The sequence below is a fragment of the Rattus norvegicus genome, chromosome 17, assembly GCF_036323735.1.
Source record: "Rattus norvegicus strain BN/NHsdMcwi chromosome 17, GRCr8, whole genome shotgun sequence".
Lineage (NCBI taxonomy): Eukaryota > Metazoa > Chordata > Mammalia > Rodentia > Muridae > Rattus > Rattus norvegicus.
The window spans coordinates 86,005,805-86,021,458 of record NC_086035.1 but is presented as its reverse complement, the minus strand read 5'-3'; the positions used below and the strand labels follow the sequence as shown (position 1 = coordinate 86,021,458).

The 15,654-nt window shown below is 41.9% G+C and overlaps 1 protein-coding gene and 1 long non-coding RNA gene across 3 annotated transcripts in view; both read left to right on the top strand.

Moving 5' to 3' along the window:
* The first annotated feature begins 504 nt into the window (after positions 1 to 504).
* Positions 505 to 15,654, top strand: part of Dnajc1 (DnaJ heat shock protein family (Hsp40) member C1) — a 157,304-nt gene continuing 142,154 nt past the window's right edge. Inside the window, exon 1 of one of the 2 annotated variants that reach the window (XM_039096459.2) lies at positions 505 to 1,518. In XM_039096459.2, coding sequence (XP_038952387.1) covers positions 1,276 to 1,518 — 243 coding nt within the window. In that variant the 5' untranslated portion in view covers positions 505 to 1,275. The remainder of the gene's footprint in view (positions 1,519 to 15,654) is intronic. The other variant, NM_001400837.1, reaches the window with a different exon arrangement.
* Positions 1,525 to 15,654, top strand: part of LOC134482756 (uncharacterized) — a 36,729-nt gene continuing 22,599 nt past the window's right edge. The window contains exon 1 of the long non-coding RNA XR_010059278.1: positions 1,525 to 14,636. This is a non-coding gene — a long non-coding RNA (uncharacterized LOC134482756). The remainder of the gene's footprint in view (positions 14,637 to 15,654) is intronic.

The following is a 15,654-nucleotide window of genomic DNA, read 5'->3' as shown; positions in this document are numbered from 1 at the left end:
ACTCATCAAATAATGAAACATCCGCTTCAATATAGAGAGACTTGGTAAAGATGACAGGTCTTTAAAAAAAAAAGATTTCTTAATTTCTATGCATATGTACACGTCTGCCTATGTGTATGGACACATGCACAGGTGCCTGTGGAAGCTAGAAGAGGGTGTTGGATCACCTGGAGCTAAATTACAGGCGGCTGTGAACCACCTCAATGTGGGTACTGGGAACAAAGCTCAGGTCCTCTGCAAGAGCAAGAAGTGGTCTTCATCGAGGAGTTAACACTAGGCCCAAAATTAGTTTTACTTTAAGGAAATAAACTTCAGATTTAAAAGAATATTTTAAAATTTATTTATATGTATGCGTATTTGCTTGCTTGATTTATGTGTATCATGTGTGTGTAGGATCCTGCAGAAGCCAGAAGAGGGCTTCAGAATTCCTGGAAATTACAGGCTGCTTATTTGCACGGATTATTACCCGCAAATCTTAATTCATATTTAGAAGTATAATTTTTTTTTCTTGGTTAAATTCCCTTTTGTGCCCGCTCCCCCCCAAACCACACTGGAGTGTATCTGTGCCTTTTAGGTATTAATTCAATTTATCCTATCTTTACTGATTAAATAAAAACATGCACAGGGGAGTTGGGGATTTAGCTCAGTGGTAGGGCGCTTGCCTAGCAAACGCAAGGCCTTGGGTTCGGTCCCCAGCTCCGAAAAAAAAGAAAAAGAAAAAAACATGCACAGGAACAGAAGCCTTAATCAATAAAATACATCCACCCTGAAATATGCTTTTAATATCAATACATAGGAAAACAAGATAGAAGGCATAGGGAAGAAAACCTACAGGTAGGAGGCATTCTGGGCCCTGGAGGTCTGAGATTGTCAACCTCCCTCAGCCAGCGTGGAAAGGCTGTTCTCCCAGGCCGGAATCCAGAGTGCTTGGCGTTCCTACTTCCGGCCTCGGCCCCGCCCCGCAGTTGCTAGGAGACGTGATGTCACCGGAAGCGAGGCCTGGGATAGGCTGAGGCCTGGGGAAGCCTCTCCCACAAGGCAGCCTGGCTCCCGGCGCTGGCTCTCCAGCTGTTCTTAGGCCGGGGCGAGGGTCCGGAGAGGGAGAGCGGGCTGCGACTGGTCTCCGCTCCCCGGCCCCCTTCTCCGCGTCTATTGGTGCTTCCGTGGAGCCGGCAGCCTGGCTGGCCGCTTCCGGGCGGCTGCCCGCGCTCCTGACTGACAGGCGCCGTCCCCACTGCCCGCGCCACCCGCCACGTCCCCTCTCTCGGCCGGCGCATGGCGTGGCTGCGGACCGCTCTCTCGGAGTCCAGCAATATGTGGGTTCCCGGCTTCGGACCCGCGCGACTTCCCCGGCGTCCTGGGCTGGTGTCGTCCTCGATGCGGCCGCTGTGGCCGCTGCTTCTGTTTCTGCTGGTGGCCGTGCGGCCGGTGCGCGCCTGGGAGAGCGGAGACCTGGAGTTGTTCGACTTGGTGGAGGAGGTGCAGTTGAACTTCTATGAGTTCCTCGGGGTGCAGCAGGTAAGCGCGCCGGCCGCGGCGGAGGGGTAGAGGGGGACCTCCTCACTCAGCTGAGTCGTCTTGACCGCCATCTCTTCCCAGTCCACTGTCGGTCCAACTTCAGAAGTTCTGATCTAAGTGTTAGGCTGGACCGTGCAACTAGCTTGGGAGTGCTGATACCTTTTCTTTGGCTTTCTGGAGACCATCCTTCCCCCACCTCTGAAGCTGTGCTGAAGGAAGAAGGAAGAGAGGTGTAGGCAGACCGTTTTTTTTTTTTTAATACTTACCCAGTCTTAAGTGTGACACAGTAACCATGTATCACCCCAAATTGTCATCTTCCCACTTAAACATATTTTTACTTCATCTGCCTCCTCCCTCGTCCTTCCTGGGAAGACAGAAATACATTTTGCCCAGCGTCTGTTAGCAGTTTTCTTGCACTGTATTTTGTAATCGTTATAGCCAGCTGTTAGTGTTGGTGTTGCAGTTAGAGGTCTGGAAGAATTTGAAACCTCCTCCGGTTTGGTCTTAGGACTCATAGAAGCTGTGAAGCTTTCAGGGTTTGAGGTGTTTGGGGTGCTGTTGGAAGAGGAGCCCGGTATAGTATTGTGTATATGTCCTTTCCTCTCCATTCATTTCTGTTCTGGATGTAACTTGCATCTTTAACTTGTAAAATCTATTGTTCTCTTTTATTTCTACTTGAAAGTGAGTGAGGGGATTTGTTCAGGCTCTACCTCAAACAATGAACAGAAAAATGAAGACATGTCACTAACTTCATGATCATAAAATGAAAGAATTTCCCAAGCTCTGATTGAGTCCTTCACACAAGATATGAGTTGTGGAGCTAAAACAACAACAGCAACAACAACAACAACAACAGCAACAAAAGACACATTTAACAGAACTAGCTAAGAAATGTACCTCTTCCTGTACGTTATGAAATAGGAAACTTTCAAAGAAAATTAATTGGACTATTAAACAGAAGCTTAATTTTCATTCATTGCATTTTAATTCCATGATTGCATATAAAATTATTGAGTATAAAATTGCCACGGTACTGAACTTAACAGTTCTCATTTTTTAAGAGTTAAAAATATTATGTACAGTGGTTTTGTGGTCATTGTAAGGTGTTACCTTGTGCTACTTCCTGCTCATAGAGGAAAAAATATGCCTCATTTCCAAAGTAAATGATAATGCAGTGTATGTAACAATAGTTAGTGAGAATGTAAGTTTGAAGACTTTATTTAGGCTTAGGCTTTTGAGATAGGGTCTTCATGTAGCTTAGCCTATCCTCTAAACTGTTATTCTCCAGCCTCAGGCTCCTCCTGGATGTTGAGATTATAGGCTTTTCCCACTACACATGGTCAGAAGGTTCATTTCACTTTTTAACTCAAAAAAAAAAATCTAGATTAGGTAGAACAGAAAATAATTCCTTTAAATATTTTTCATTTATTTGTTTGTTTTTTATTTTATTTAAGTTAATTACCTCCTCTCTCCACACCCAAGGTTTCTCACTGTGCTGCACTGACTGGCCTGGAACTTACTAGGTTGACCAGGCTAGCCTCAAACTCATAGCTATCCATCCACCTACCTCAAGGAGTACTGGAATTGGCGACATGTGCCAATATCCCTGGTAGAATCCCTTCCATGTTAGTGTGTGTTTATCTACCTCTGTCAGTGCGTTTACATGTGTTTTCTTAGTACCACACCACAGTGCTTCTCTAGGTTTTGTTGTTGTTATTGTTTTGTTTGTAATATTTGACCTGCATGTCTGTGTGTTTACCACCTTGTGCCTGGCGCCCACAGAAGCCAGAATAGGACAGCTATCTGCTCCCCTGGGACTGGAATTACAAACAGTTGTGAGCTGCCTTGTGGCTGTTGAGAATCAAATCTGGGCCTTTGAAAGAACAACCAGTGCTCTTAACCACTGAACCCCCAGGAATGTTCTTTATTGCATTTATTTTTTGTTTATTTGTTTCCGTAGTTATTATACTTACCATGACAAACATGGAGGTCAGAGTACAGCTCTTGGAAGTTGGTGTTTTCTTTCCCAGGGTTTAAACTGAGTAGGTGCCTTTAACTGCTGAGCCATCTTGCTAGCTCAACTAAATAGTTGTTTAGTATTCCTTAAGACTGATTAAATTCTGTAGCTACCTGTGTTAGGTTTGTGTATAACTGTTGGGGCTAGTGTCTTGTCGCCTTGACACAAGCTAGAGGGGACACAAGTCATCTGTGCAGAGGGGATTTCAATTGAGAACTCGCCCAAACCATATTGGTCTGCAGGCAGGTCTGTGGGAGCATTGCCTTGATGTGACTGCTGTGGGAGTGGTACCACCACTTGTTAGACGACCCTGAGTTATAGTAAAAGCAAGACGAGCAAGCCGTGGGGAGCAAGACAGCAAGTAGCCTGTCTGCATGGTTTCTGCTTCAGCTCCTGCCTTGGTTTCCCTCACAGATGGACTGTGACTTGGAAATGTAAGTCAAGAACCCCTCTCTTGACAAGTTTATCTTGTCAGTGTTTTATCACAGTGTTTATGACAGCAGAGTAGAACAGTAACCTGTCAAAACAAATCTTGTTGATGCTTTTGAATTGTTTGTAGGAATTAAGCTTTTTAAGAGAATATAGAGGTTTGGCAGTGGTGGTTTCAAATTCATATTATCTCTGGGTGAGGTGTGCTCAGTAGTTAAGAGAACTTGGTGTTCTTGCTCAGGGATGGATTGCGTTTCCTAGCACCTGTGTTTTTAGCTCACAACTGCCTATAATTTCCAGTTTTAGGGGCTCTGACACCTGGTATGGCCTCTGAGGGTACTGTATTTAAATATACAAACCCATACATTTGTAGAACATAAGTTAAAAAGACTGGTTATCTGGCCTCATCTGTGCACTATCATAGTTTGTAATTTCATACTACTTAGTTTGTAGTGAATTAGTGTGAACAACTAGAGACCTTAACTTTGTAAGGAAAGATGGGGGAATACAAATAGATAATTGAGAAGATTTGGTCAAGTTGGTAAAATCTGAAAAGAGTCCAGAAAATTATTTTAGTCTGTATTTCTGTGTTTAGCTGTGTTGAAATTGAAAAGAAAGCCAGAAGGAGCTTAATTCTATTGACACAGAAAAATAGATTGGAACATTCTTTACTTTGAATCTTAGCTTTCTTGGAAGACTTTCAAGAGACCAGATATGTGGTAGAGATAAACTCAACCTGTTTAAAATTTAATGTGTAATATTCAAGCTAGAGCCAAACTACGGCTTGCTTGTCAAGCTCCTGTTGACTAGCAGATGTTGGGACAGACAAAGTAGCAAAACTGTCCAGTGTTGGTACTCAGGGAAGACTTACTTGGTATTCACTGGGTCCTAAACATAAAATCTTTAGCCTCGTTTAGCTTAATAGTTTAGTTGGGATGGGAACACGATAGTGAAGATAATTAGCAGATGAGCAGAGGCTTCTGAAGGAAATGAGAAGTTATAAGGCATTGATTCTATTCATAAGGATTCCACCCTTTTAACCCATCAATTCTCAGATGTACTATCTCTTGGTCCTTATCCCTTTGGGGAATGGACTTGAACAGTCTCATTTTAGAAGGACTCAAACATTCAGATTACAGAGTGACAGAGGAGCATTCAGCCTGGGGGACAAGCATTCAGGGAACAGAGTGAGTGCAAAGGTCTGGATACAGGAGTGTGTTGAGAATTTGAGGGAATAGCAGCCAGTATGGCCAGGGCTGAGTGCTGGAGAATAATGGGGGATAGGATCCAAGTCCTAGTGGTAAGGACAGATCATAGAGAGGCTTGTAGGCCATTTTAAGGACAGTGATTTTTACTCATAATTTAGTTGGGGAGTGAGAGTTGACCAGATTTGAAGTAAATTTCAAAACGGTCATGTCTTTGTGCTAAGGATAGTTTATAAGGCATTAGTTACTTAGAGAAATAATGGTAGTGTAGAATGTAGCATAGGCCTGGGTGGTAGATGTGATGCTGGTATCAGATTCTGGATTTAGTTTGATCATAAAATTGACAATTTTACTCAGATGGTGTGATGGTTGGTTGGTTTTTTTTTTTTTCCCTTAAGTTTGAGAAATTGCCTCCATCAGTATGGTCTGTATGAAAGTCTTTGGGGCATTTTCTTCATAAATGGTTGATCTGAGAGGGCTCAGCGCCATTCCTGGGCATGTATAAGGATCCTTCGTTGTGTAAGAAAGCAGGCTGAGTGAGCCATGGGAAGAAAGCCAGTTAGCGTTGTTCCTCCTCTGTGCTTCAGTTCTGCCTTAAGTTCGCTTCATGGTGGAATGTAAACTGTAAGGTAAAATAAACTCTTCCCTCCCTAAGTTTATCATAGCAATAGGAAAGCAAACAGAACAAGTGACTTAAATGTGGACTCTAACAGAAGAGACATTGAAGACAATTCTAAAGACTAAGGAGGCAGTTGAACTCACTGAGTTTGGAAGCCTGGACAGGGACTCTGGTTGAGGGACAATCAAGAGTTTGGTCACGCCAAGTTTGCCATTTTTGTTAAGCACAGTGGGGGCTGGTGTGTAGCTATCTGGATATTCAGGTCTGGAGTTCAGACAAAAAAGTGGACTAGGTGATAAACTAGTTCTTGGTACTTAGAAGGTAACGAGAGACCAATAACTGGATGAGTTTACCCAAAAGAATAAATCTAAAAGACAAGGGAAGAGGTCTGGGAACTAAGCCGGAGAGATGGTGACCAGGGAGAAGAAGAACCAGTGAGAGAGACAGGAAGAGACAAACCAAGAAATGGCATGTTTTTCAAGTCAAGTAGTGAAATATCTCCGAGAGGAAGACGTAATCAGCGGAATCAGATGAGGAGTCAAATAAGAAGGTTCTGAGCGTTGGCTGGACTTCATCAGTGGGTTCAGGAGAGGAGATGAGGAAGAATGGATGATGGAAACTAGATGATTCTGGTTGCACCTTTCTTTTTTGGCTTCTTGTATTTCCCTAAGCTGCGTGCTTGCAAAAATGTCACTTTTAGATTTTGGGTAATTTTAAAAGTTACTTTGTTCTTTAGAACAGGTGAGTTTTGAGCTCTAGAGATGGCTCAGCTGTTAAGGGCTAGGCTCACAACCAGAACTATAAGAACAGGTGAATTTTATGGACACCTGTCAGACACCTCAGTCTATACTGAATGGAATAGCATTGATGAAGCCATGTGTTAGAACAAAAACTAAATTGCAATTCCCCAAACAAGTACTTTCTTGATAGTTTTTATTTAAAAATAGGTCACATCTATATGTCTTTTTTAAGGCCCCAGTAGAGCAAAGGTCCCTGTGCATATTTCAAGTTGAAATTTAGGAAGCGACTTCAGAAGTCTGGAAGAGGCCGACTCTGGAACGCATATCAGCATAAAGTCTGCTTTTAGATGCTTTTTAATTAATTGTTCACAGGGCATTCTGATGTGGATACTGCATCTTTTCAGAGGAGAGTGGGCAGAACGATGAATGATATACCATGTAGGGTGCAAGACAGCTGTTTGAGATCTTACTTAAGTTCTAGACCCTATGTAATATTTGTATGTCATCTCACAGTTCCTTGGACTCCTTTTATTATTATGGAATCAGTGGCAATTCTAGCTTTTCTCCGTTTTATTTTATTTTTTGTTTTTGTATTTATCTTGTGAGACCATAATTTCTTTTATACAATACTTTGTAGAGTATTGTAGCCAAGAATAAATACTTAATTTTTTTTTAAAATCTGGATATTCTCCAATAGCTGTTACATATTCTCTCTGTGCCTAGCTGTGTCCTTGAAAGAAGAGCCATTAACTGGCCTTCTTAAGCCCTAACACTTAAAAAATGAAGATGTCTTTTATAGTGGACTGGTGAATCTGCACTTCTGTTCTCAGTTATATCTAATTATTTGTGTTGTGAAGTCATTGTGCTTGTGATGCTTGTATGTAATTTAATCTCCTTTGATTAATTACTTAATTTATTTATCCACTTTACATCCTGATCACAACCCCTCTCTCCTATCCTCCCATTCCCATCCTCTCACCCTTTCCCCCATTCTCCCCTTCCCTTCTCTTCAGAGAAAGGGAAGCCCTTCTGTGGGTACCAACCGGCCCAGGCACATCAAGTCTAAGTAGACTAAGCACATACTCTCACACTGAGGCCGGGCAAGGCAGCCCAGCTGTGGGAAAAGGATCCCAAGGTGGGCACAAAGTCAGAGACAGCCCCCGCTCCAATGGGTAGGGGACCCACCTGAAGACCAAGCTGCACATCTGCTACATATGTGCAGGGGGTTAGGTCCATCCCATGCATGTTCTTTGGTTGGTGGTTTAGTCTCTGTGAGCCCCCATGGGCCCAGGCTGTGTGGTTCGATCTTTAAGCATGTATTCCCTTGTAAATTTGTTGTGTACTTAGCCTCTTCCTTTTTATTAGGAATCTGAAGTTATTTCTCCATTTGGAGGGAGAGAGTAATGCAGGTTCTAGAATGGCAGATTATCCTTCAGTCCTATCTCTTATGTTGTCATATCATGTGTGGACTTAGAGGTGGACAAACGCTTATCTAATTATATACAGCTTTGAATCAGTTTTGATTATTAGGATTTGTTTACTTTATGTACAAAAGGCTTAGTGTAGTTTAGTGAGGATTGCCTAAGCACAATTTGTAGGGAAAGGCAAGTCTGTTGCAGAAATTTTCTCACATGTAACCTGGAGTTGGTAGTACAGAAACCTTTTAGCTGTCTTTTCTGGTGTTCTGGATCTTTTTCAGTGCTAATCAGTAAAGCACTCAGATATCTTATTACATTGAGTTGGGAAAGTAATATTAGCTTCTATATGTACAGTTACTCGTAGAGGTCTATTTTAACATCTTACTGAATAGCTTAATACCTTATCCAATGATTAATGTGGTAGATTTCAAAATCCCACTTTTCTGAGGTTCAGAGTGAATAAATTATAGGATGGAAGTAAGAGTAGATATTTGGTTTGATGGTCAGTGAGGGGAGAGTATTTGTGGCAGTTAAAAGTAACAAGTGCTTTTATAAGATGCCTGTTATCAATATTAAGTGGCTCCCAGATTTTTTAGGTTTTCTATCAGTGAGTGAATCATTGTGTAAACTGTTACTATAACATCTTATAAATGTTTTCCTGAGACAGGCTTATTGGGTATATTTGGATAGTAATATGCCAGCAAATTTGCCTATAATTAAAACTGTTCTATTTTTTTATAGTGTGACTAGGTAGAGGAATGGAGTTAGAATAAAGAAAGACTTCTAATTGTGAGAAGTAGGACCTTGAATGCTGTTACAATAAAGCTATAATTGGGCTGGAGAGATGGCTTAGTGGTTAAGAGCACTGACTGCTCTTCCAGAGGTCCTGTGTTTGATCCCCAGCAACCATATGGTGGCTCACAACCATCTGTAATGGGATCTGATGCCCTCTTCTGGTGTGTCTGAAGAGAACAACAGTGTGCTCACATACATAAAAATAATAAAATAAATAAAGCTATAATCATATGTATTTGCAGAAAGCAGTCTTTACTGTCATAAAGCGTCTAATTGTGAAATATGGGTCCTATATAAATGAATGTAAAATATTTCACTGTGTTTCGAATAACATAATATCTTAAGTACTGAATAGTTGGATTTTTATGGTATTACACTTATTGATGGAAATGGGAAGTTGACTATTAAGACTTAAATTTCAAATTTAATCTAGAAGTTATATTTTATTCTTTATCTTATTGAATACTAAATTAAGTAAAGTTGGGGCCATTTACTTTTTCAATAAGTATTCCTGTTTACTACCACCTAGTAGCTGGAATCTTATATGTAATCAGGCATATTACAAAAGCAAGGCAAGCCACACTCTGCACCTTTGCTTAGAAAATGTGCGTAGAACAGTATGCTCCATTAGTAAATGCATGTCTGTTTTGTTGCTAATAAGGCAGCAGCTGTTAAGCTGTGTGCGGTCAGCTAATAGAATTGAGTCAACACTAAGCTGAGTCTAAGATTAAGAATAAAACAGTTCCATCCATTTGCCTACGAATTTCATAAAGTCGTTGTTTTTGATAGCTGAGTAATATTCCATTGTGTAGATGTACCACATTTTCTGTATCCATTCCTCTGTTGAAGGGCATCTGGGTTCTTTCCAGCTTCTGGCTATTATAAATAAGGCTGCTATGAACATAGTGGAGCATGTGTCTTTTCATAGGCAAATGGTTGGAAATGGAAAATATCACCCTGAGTGAGGTAACCCAATCACAGAAAAACACACATGGTATGCACTCATTGATAAGTGGCTATTAGCCCAAATGCTTGAATTACCCTAGATGCATAGAACACAGGAAACTCAAGACGGATGATCAAAATGCGAATGCTTCACTCCTTCTTAAAAGGGGAACAAGAATACCCTTGGCAGGGAATAGAGAGGCAAAGATTAAAACAGAGACTGAAGGAACACCTTCAGAGCCTGCCCCACATGTGGCCCATACATATACAGCCACCCAATTAAACAAGATGGATGAAGCAAAGAAGTGCAGGCTGACAGGAGCCGGATGTAGATCTCTCCTGAGAGACACAGCCAGAATACAGCAAATACAGAGGTGAATGCCAGCAGCAAAGCACTGAACTGAGAACAGGACCCCCGTTGAAGGAATCAGAGAAAGAACTGGAAAGCTTGAAGGGGCTCGAGACCCCATATGAACAACAATGCCAAGCAACCAGAGCTTCCAGGGACTAAGCCACTACCTAAAGACTATACATGGACTGACCCTGGACTCTGACCTCATAGGTAGCAATGAATATCCTAGTAAGAGCACCAGTGGAAGGGGAAGCCCTGGGTCCTGCTAAGACTGAACCCCCAGTGAACGTGATTGTTGGGGGGAGAGCGGCAATGGGGGGAGGATGGGGAGGGGAACACCCATAAAGAAGGGAAGGGGGAGGGGTTAGGGGGATGTTGGCCTGGAAACCGGGAAAGGGAATAACACTCGAAATGTAAATAAGAAATACTCAAGTTAATTAAAAAAAAAAAAAAGAATAAAACAAAGGACATGGAGTATTTGAATGCCAATGGTAACAAGACATTCTAAAAGGGAATGATTTCTTCAGAAAAACAAATTCAGGGATATATACAACTCCTGACTATAAAAGGCATAAGAATTTTAAAAAGCCGTGTGGTGTCATACTCTGTTGTGTATTGTGAACATTAAGACCAAAGGAAGAGCATCAGCATTGTCATTTAATGGACCATGGGGAAGGCCGAAGGTTCAAAACTATGCCAGCTAAGAAAGAAAGTGTTAGCCAGTCTTTTAGAATTTGATTCATTCCACCACTGAGAAAAGTCATGTTCAGGAGGGCATTCCATGGTCTATTGCATTTGTGTATTACCAGAAACCTTTCACTTTTTGAAATTTAGAGCTTGCAAATTTTATCAGCAGTTATTTTCATTGACCATGCATTTATTTAAAAGACTAGCACTTGGGAGGCAGAGGCAGGCAGATCTGTGAATATGAGGCCAGCCTGGTCTATAGAGTGAGTTACAGGACAGCCAGGGCTACTCAGAGAAATCCTGTCTTGAAAAACACTCTCTCTCTCTTCCTCTCTCTCTCTCTCTCTCTCTCTCTCTCTCTCTCTCTCTCTCTCTGTGTGTGTGTGTGTGTGTGTGTGTGTGTGTGTAAAACAAATAAATAAAATATTAGTATTTGTTTGGGGTGTAGTGACACATATAGGTAATTCTAGCACGTGGGAAGCAGAAGTTGGAGAATTCTTTCAAACTTAAGGCCAGCCTAGTCTACACAGTGAGTAGGGCTATCCAGGGCTACAAAGCAAAACCATTTCTTTATATATATTTACACAGACATACACACACACACACAGACACACACACTCACTCACACACACACACACACACCCCTATATACATATACACATACACATACATATTGGCTTTTTTTTTTTTTTTTTTTTTTTGGTTCATTTTTTCGGAGCTGGGGACCGAACCCAGGGCCTTGCGCTTCCTAGGTAAGCGCTCTACCACTGAGCTAAATCCTCAGCCCCACATATTGGCTTTTAAATGGTGTTTTGCATTTACAGTTGATGATGAGTTGATTTATGAGCCTTAAAGGGTAATAATAATGTAGAAAAGCCAGAAGTTCTAACTTTTCTAGTAGTTAGTTATCTATTATTTTTGTCTGAATCTTTTCTTTACACTAAAGCTGGAAATTGTGATTTTTTTAAAAGAAAAAGATTCTTATTTTTTGTAGTTAGTTGTATCTTACAATATTTTTGTGTAGGTCTTTTATTTTTACAGTAGGAAGTAGACTTCCTGGTCTAAGTAAAGCATACTTATGTAAATATTTGATGAAGTACAAGTGAGTACCATTCTGTGATTTTCATAATAGTTTTATGGAATTAATGTGACTTTTGGTATCTCGCTGTTAGATGTATTTTACATTAATTTATGTTGATTTTGAACATGGTTATGATTGTGAAAAGCTTCAGTTTTCAATAGTATTGACATTTTTAAAAACAAGTACCAAGAGTTATGGTTTGAATCGTCTTCAAAGGCTGTAGCACACTCTCCAGATTACCTTCCTTGTAAGTACATCTTTAGGTTGCTTCGATGTGTGGCAGTAGTTAAGAGTCATTTGGGGTCACACTTGATGAAGAGATTTGAATGTAGAGCAAGCAGTCTACCAGCAGGCCGTGTCTTCAGCCCCTGTTAATAACCTTTTCATGGCGGGCATGGTGCCCACATCTGTGATCCAGCAGCACTCAGGAAGATCACTAGTTCAAAACCAGCCTAGCTTCCATGGCAAGGTCAAGGCCATCCTAAGCTGAGTAGCGAAACCTCATCTCAAAAAAAGAATAGAGCTAACTGCACTCTGTGGTAGAGCATTTGCCTAGCACATGCAAAGCCTTATAAGGTAAAAGAATGTATTAGAGTGACTAACCTTTATGAAAAATTATGAAAAATGTATACATACAAATATTAAAAGTAATGGAGTAATATCTCCATCTTGTGGTCTTTTTTGGATATTGCCATTAAAAATGTTAAGGGGTTGTATTTTCACAATTGTAGTCATAAGTAAGACTACAGTGTGAGCTAGGTGAAAATAAGAGTCAGATTTCCTGCAGTATTCTTTGGGACCCTTAAACTGAGCTTCCCGATTAGCTCACTGGATGTGAGTGTACTGAGATAGTAATTCTTGCCCCAGGCAGTCCTGTGCTTGTGCTTCCCCAGGCCTGCCTTATGAATACAGCCTGCTGGGAAGCACCTTGATCTGTGTGTGGTCCTGACAGGAAATAGATTAAACAGAAATGTCCTTCACACTAGGCTTATCAAAACCTTTGTAAACCAAAGGCGTTAACATCAGCCGGGGATCAAGCCAAAGGAAGAGCCAAAGTTTTTGCATTAATGTTATTCAGTTTCTTGATTACTTCTTTAGACAGCAGAATAATGGCTAAATGTTATCTGTCTGCAGTAACTCAGAGGAATACAGTTCAGCCACAGATAAGAAACTCATGTACTTAATATTTGGCAAAAGTGCATGCATAGTGAATATGTACAGACTTTTTGTTATTTTCGTAAATGATACAGTGTATCTGTCTGTGGTATTTATATTGTGTACAATATTATAATTAATTTGAGGATGATTTAAATATTCTTATATGTAATAAGTGTTTTGTCTGCATGTATGTCTGGACACCACATGTGTGCTTGGTACCTGTGGAGCCCAGAAGAGGGTGTCAGATAAGAGTTATAGCTGGTAGTGAATTGCCATGTGGGTGCCGGGAACCAAAACCCAGTCTTCTGTGAGAGCAGCTGGTGGTTTTTACAGCTGAGCCCTAACTATCTTCAGCCCCTCTCAAGAAAACACAGAGTGTTGTATACAAATACCACTTCATTTCATACAGGGCACTTGAGCACCCACCATTGAGATGTCCAGGGTACTGGAACCAGAATGACAGACCTTCATTTACCATTGCATTTACCTTATGAAGAGACAAACAAGTTTGTAGCATATAAAATATACTGATCCTGAGTAGCTTAAAGTAATGTTTTATTTTTTTACTTTTAAAAATAACTTTTATTGGTTCTTTGTGAATTTCACATGTGCACCCAATTCCATTCATTTCCCAGTTCCATCCTACCCACATCCTCATCCTTACAACTTCCTCTCCTAAAAAAAGTCTTGTGGAAGCTGTAGTGTGCCACAGTGTGTCCTAGAGTACACCCTTTTGTCCACACCTCTTTGCTTGCAATGTTCACTGCAGTCCGTCATTGGTGTGGTTTGAGGCTGCTGGCTTCTGGTACACTCAGTACTGGATAGTGTAGTGAGGACTGGGACTCCTCTCGGTTATCCTGCTGCTGTACTGGGTCATGGAGATCCTGTAGTTTTGGACTTCATGCACTCCAGCAGTTCATCGATGGGGTAGATGTCGGGGTGGACTACCTCAAAGTCCTGGATCTGGGCCTGAGAGGTATCAGAGATAGATGGTCAGCCTGCCACCTGTCACACATGCACACCACCTGGTCAAGCTTTCCCTACCCAGCTACCTCATCCAGTGTCATAGCCAGCAAGGGGCAGCGCTAACTCTTCAGCTCTCAGTTAGGCTGCACCCACACCACCAGGGCCAGCTCTACTGTGCTGTCTAGGAGAGATGCAGGGCAGTGTTGGGGCAGGCAAGGGGCTAGGCTAGGTCTCCTGCTCTCCTGCTCTCAAGGCTGGCTCACTTGTACTCCCCTCCCCCACCAGGGCAAACTCTACTTTGCTGCCCAGGTGTAGGGTATGTTCTCCTGTGCGTTGCAACAGGTGAGGGACAGGGCCAGTTCTCCACTCTCATGACCCCCAGCAGCTTTCCCACCTGCCCTAGATGGCAAGGGAGGAGGGCAGCTCTCTCTTGTCTACCGGTTGCACAGCAGATGAGTTGTGGGGCCAGCTCTCCCATGCTCCCTGGGCCCTCATTACCAGGATCTGCTATACTGTGCTCCCCAGGCAAGGTGTAGGGCCTATTCTCCAGAGTTCTGTAGCAGGTGAGGGGTAGGACCATCTCTTCTGCTCTGATGACTGCACAGCTGACAAGAACCAGCTCTCCAGGCCACACTTCTAGGGCCAGCTCACTGGCAGCCCCTACATCCAGGGCCAGGTCTACTGTGCTGCCCAGGTGAAGTACAGAGTCCACTCCCCTTAGTGCTGCAGCAGGTGAGGGCGGGGTCAGCCTCCTGCTCTTACATCTCAGGTCAGCTCTTGCAGGATGGCTGTCTTGTAAAAGCATTGATGGGCTGAGGCTGCAGCTCACTGGTGCTTTCTCTACCATGCTTAAAACTCTATGTGCTAACTGTAGCAACACACATATCGCATGCACACAGAGAGACACAGCTTTATTTACGAGATATTTATAGTCTAGCATTTTGTACTAAGACCTTTAAAGTCTGAGGTATATTTTGCATTTATACTTCCAGCCCACATTGTTTTTCATACTAAATTGTATTGAAAATACTTAATCTGGCTGGCAGCCAGAACAGGGGTAGAGCAGTTCTCAGTGGCCTGGGGCAGGCAGCTGTGCCCAGCCCGGGACTTCGTGAGACATAAAGCAAAAAAAAAAAAAAAAAAAAAAAAAAAATCTGTATTGTGAGTTTTTAAGATGTACAGTGGATATCATACATCACAAACTCAAATTGCTCCAACCATGTTTGCAGTTTGAATGGAATGTTGTTAAATTTAAATATAAATTAAAACTAAAGTTTCAGTTTCTTAGTTCTAGCACTCTTCAAGTGCTCACCTATAGATATTGGATAGCATATGCTAGCTAGATAGCACAGTCTTTGAGGATTACAATTTCTGTGTGCATAGACGTAGTTAAATATTTTGAGTATATTATTACTGATTTGTTTTTATCAAGGGCATAGTTTGTAATTTTCTTTCCTTCTTTACATTGTGTGTGTGTGTCTGTGTCTGTTTGTCTACAAGCATGTGCTTGGAAATCAGAGACAGCTTTAAGGAATGAGTTTTCCTCTCCCATGTGGAATTGAGCACGGGTTGCGAGGCTTGCCAGCAAGTGCCTTCCACTGCTGCGCCATATGACCAGCCTTTGTTGAGGGGTTTTTGTTTGTGTGTTTTAAGATTGTTCCTGGATGCCGGATGTCATCTTGCTAGTCAGTTGTTTATACATTCTGTCCATACTTTGTTCTCTC